Genomic DNA, 4,265 nt, shown 5'->3' with positions numbered 1-4,265 from the left:
ACGAAAGGACTCCAAAGGTCACGATCACCTCCTTCCGCCTCGCCACCCTGCTGCAGGCTGGGCTGCGCACGCGGCCGTGTCTCGGCTATATCTCGGCTATATCTCGGCCCATCTCCTGCTGCAGGCTGGGCTGCGCGCGCGGCCGTGGCGCGCGGTCGTCCAGTCGATACTCACCCGTCCGCGACACGTCCCCGACATGTCCTGGACACGTCCACAGGCGCGCGGTCGTCGTCGACGAGTCGCACGCGCTCAGCTCACAGCCCAAGGGGTCGGACGCGCAGCAGACGGAGGCCGTCGCCGCCCTCGCGAGCGGCGTGCCGCACCTCCTCCTCCCTAGACACTTCCTAGACACTTCCTAGACACTTCCTAGACACTTCCTAGACACTTCCTAGGCGTGCCGCACCTCCTCCTCCTCTCGGGGACGCCCTCGCTCTCCAAGCCCTTTTGCCTCTGGAGGCAGATCCACATGCTCCGGCCTGGCCTGCTCGGTCCGGACAAGTGGAGCTTCGGCCGCGAGTACTGCGGCTCCGTGCGGCTCGGCACGGGCTACTTCGTCCCCCTCGGCGGAGGATGCCGCGACTGGGAGCTCAACTTGCTGCTGCGGCGTGCGGTGATGATCCGCAGGCGCAAGGCGGAGGTCCTGACCGAGCTTCCCCTCAAGCGGCGCCGCTGGCTGCGGCTCCCCCCTTTCCTCGCCGCGTCAGGACACGCCCACGACACGTCCGCGACACGCCCGCGACACGTCCCCACACAGGCTCCCCCTCCTCCCCCTCCTCGCGGCGTCAGAGCCCGGCGCTTCGCTCACCGACACGCTTTCGCTGGGAGAGAGGGCGGCGGGAGGGCAGCCCGACGCATCCTCGGCCGCCGCTGCCGCCGCCACAGCAGCACCGTCGGGGCGTGCGCTGACGGGCGACGGCGGCGAGGAGATCGGCGGCGGCGAGGAGGGCGGTGGCGGCGGCGAGGCGGGCAGCGGCGGCGAGGCGGGCAGCGGCGGCGAGGCGGGCAGCGGCGGCGAGGCGGGAAGCGGCGGCGAGGCGGGAAGCGGCGGCGAGGCGGGAAGCGGCGGCGCCTCCGCCCTTCCGGCGGCGAGCACGCACCACCAGGCGGCGAGCACGCACCACCAGGCGGCGTACGAGGCGCTCGCCATGCCGTCGCCACGACGTGCCGTGACGTGGCCACGACACGTCCGCGACACGTCCGTGACACGTCCCGCACAGGCGGCTGGCGTCGCAAAGGTGCCGGCGGCGCGCCGCTTCGTCGCCGACGCAATGAGCGCGCTCGAGGCGGCGGAGGCGTTGGGGGGGGACGTCGCGAAGCTGGTCGTGTTTGCGCACCACCGGCGGGTGCTCGACGGGCTGCAGGCCGCCCTCCACCGAAAGTACCCCCTCGTCCGCATCGACGGCAGCACGCCGCTCCCCGCCCGCCACCTCGCCATCCGCCGCTTCCACTCGGAGGCATCTCTCCGCCTCGCCCTCGTCTCGGTCACCGCCGCCTCGCTCGGCGTCGACCTCAGCGCGGCGTCACACTGCATTTTCGCCGAGCTTCCGCCGGACGCTGCGTGGCTCGCGCAAGCGGAGGACCGGCTGCACCGCAGGGGGCAGCGCTCCGCCGTCAACGTCACGATCCTGCTCGCGCACCTCGCCGCGGGCGTCGACGAAGGCGTTGCGAGGCCGTCTGCTGCTGCGGAGGGGGGGGAGGGAGAGGAGGAGGAGCAGGGAGAGAGCCTCGACGCAGAGCCTGCGGAGGAGCTTGCGGAGGCGGCGGCGGTGGGGGCGGCGCCGGCCGGGGATGAGGCCAGCGGGACGGCTGAGGAGAAGACTGAGGGGAAGACTGAGGGGAAGACTGAGGGCAGGGGCAAGGGCAGAGGCAAGGGCAAGAGCAAGGGCAAGAGCAAGGCCGTGCCGAGGCTCGACGGTGAGGGCCAAACGGCCACGGAGTCGCCCCGCCCCTCCCGCTCGCCGCCCGCTCCTCCTCGCGCCTCTGCCGTGGCGTGGGCAGGCACCGACGCGCACCTCGCCGCGTGCCGCTTCGACGCCTGCCGCTGCTAGATGCCCGACTTACTCCGACCTAGCACTCGAGAGGGCGCGTAGGCAGCGGTATCACCCCGCTGCTAGATGTATCACCCCGCTGCTAGATGTATCACCCCGCTGCTAGATGCCCGACCCGACCGCTGCGGAGACACCCCCGCTCGAGAGGCCGCGTCTTCAGCTGTCTCACCCGCACTCAAACCGCATTCCGCTGCACTCGCGCAGCCCCTGTGCTCACGCCCCGACTCTGGTGTCCTCGCTCTGCGAACGGCAGGCGCGACACGCGGCGGCGCTCAAGCAGAACGAGCGTGCCGTGCGACGCGTGACCGACGGGCCGACAGCCAAGAGCTCGACCCTTACCACTCAGTCGACCGCCGCCGCCGCCGCCGCCGCCCCTGCTTCTGCCGCCGCCGCCGCCCCCGTTTTTGCCGCCGCCTCCGCCCCTGCCGCCGCCGCCGCCCCTGCGGCCGCCCTCGCCGCTTCCGCCACAGAGGGGGAGCGCGCGGGAGACGCAGGCAACGGCGCGACGGCGGAGGACGACGCGGGAGGCGCGTGGGCGGGGGCGACGCACGGCTCAATCTGAACAGTCAATCACTCCTCCTTACGAGTCTGCAGGCGCGGGGCCGACTCACGCTGCGGACGCCGCCGACGACGCGAAGGCCGCCGCGCACACGCCGTGCGAGCCGTTGGCGTCGCTGCTGGCGACGCGGGGCAGGGCGCGGCTCTGCTTTGAATGCAGCAGCAACACCGGCCGCTACCACGTGTACGTCGCCCCACTCGCAGCGGCTGCGCCTCTGACTGCAGCTGCGGCGGCCGTGGGCACCACGCACAGCGCGGGAGCGGCGGGCGAGCAGAGGGAAGAGGGCGCTGGCGGCGGAGGCCAGGCCGTGTTTGGGACGCCGACCCCGTTTTGGGCGCACCACGCAAGCTTCGCTGCCGAAGATTTGCCATTGGCGGCGGGGGGGGGAGCGGCGGCGGGGGCGGCATCGAGGTCCGGCGATGGGGCGACAGCCAAGTGTCTGGAGGCTCTGGAGTGCCTTGCGCAGGGGGGTGCCGCCGCGTGCAGCGAGGCGAGGGTTCGGCGCGTGCTAGCCGACGCGGCGGCCGCATTTGCGACGCAGTGGCGGCTGTTGGCTGCGCCGGCGCGGCGTCGGCTTCGCGGGCGGCCGCTGGAGATGCTCCAAGTGTCGGAGGCCCGAGCTGTCGCAGCAGTGCAGATTGGGCGCGGAGCCGGCGGGGGCGAGGGCAAGGCGAGCGGCGGCACGCGAAGGAAGCGAGCGAGGGGCGTCGAGGAGCCGCCCTGTCCGCACGCAGCGAAGGCGTCGCCGGCGGGCGATGGTCGCGCGTCGCTGCCCGACCGCCCCACCCGCCGGTCTCGGCCGAGGATGGAGGCGTTGGGCCGGGCCCGCTCCCGAGGCCGTCGAGGGGCGGTCGGGGACACGTCCACGACGCGTCCTCCTTAGGCGGAGCAGGGCGCCCCTGCTGGCGTGCGGTGGGGCGTGGCGCGCGTGCCGCTAGGGAGGTGCAGCCTCGCGAGATCTAGCCGAGGTCTAGCTGAGATCTACAGATAGACTGGTGCAGCCTCGCCACCGCGCCTCAAGAAGTAGCAGCAGCGGACAGCGCGAGAGTCCCCAAGAGTACCCGAGAGGAGGGGTTCTGCGATGCTGTAGGCGCGACATGCCGCTGGCGGTGGGGGCGAGCGGCGAGCACGCTCTCTGTCTCGCCTGCTACGCGCCACTCCGCCGCTTCCCCACCGGTTTTGCTCTCGGGCCGGCGGCTGCAGATCCCGCCGCCGCCGCAGATCCCGCCGCCAGCGCCGCCGAGACCGCCCCAACCGCACCCACGGGCGCGTCCGCCGCATCATCAGCACGGTGGCCGACCGCGGCGCCGCTGTCGGACGCGGAGCTCTTTTGCAGCGGCGCGTGCCGCGGCGCGTTCGTCGGCCGGCGGCATGGCGGCGCGCTGCGCCGGCAGCTGCGCGACTTGGACGGGGCGAGGTGCGCTGAGTGCGACCTCGACGCCGCCGCGGTCGGGCAAGCATTGTGCGAGGCTCCTCCGGGGCCGCCGCGCGCCGCGCTGCTCGAGCGGCTCGCGCCCGCCGTGAGCCTGACCCACCCCACACACACACCGCTCTCCCGCCTCCCACTCCCACTGGCCCCACGCCCCCCTCCCACACCCACAACCACCCCTCTCCCTCCACGCTGCTTTCGTGACCCTCCCTTCAAGCACCCCCCCAGC

The 4,265-nt window shown here is 73.2% G+C and overlaps 1 protein-coding gene across 1 annotated transcript in view; it reads left to right on the top strand.

Annotated features, from left to right (window-relative positions):
- EMIHUDRAFT_459523 (hypothetical protein) overlaps positions 1–4,265 on the top strand; it is a 6,272-nt gene that overhangs the window by 1,042 nt on the left and 965 nt on the right. The window contains exons 2-8 of the mRNA XM_005766019.1: positions 457–637; positions 1,236–1,661; positions 2,302–2,335; positions 2,643–2,914; positions 3,074–3,313; positions 3,491–3,549; positions 3,698–4,127. Coding sequence (XP_005766076.1) covers positions 457–637; positions 1,236–1,661; positions 2,302–2,335; positions 2,643–2,914; positions 3,074–3,313; positions 3,491–3,549; positions 3,698–4,127 — 1,642 coding nt within the window. The remainder of the gene's footprint in view (positions 1–456; positions 638–1,235; positions 1,662–2,301; positions 2,336–2,642; positions 2,915–3,073; positions 3,314–3,490; positions 3,550–3,697; positions 4,128–4,265) is intronic.

This window comes from Emiliania huxleyi, assembly GCF_000372725.1.
Source record: "Emiliania huxleyi CCMP1516 unplaced genomic scaffold EMIHUscaffold_527, whole genome shotgun sequence".
NCBI lineage: Eukaryota > Haptophyta > Isochrysidales > Noelaerhabdaceae > Emiliania > Emiliania huxleyi.
This window is presented reverse-complemented; position numbering and strand designations above follow the sequence as displayed.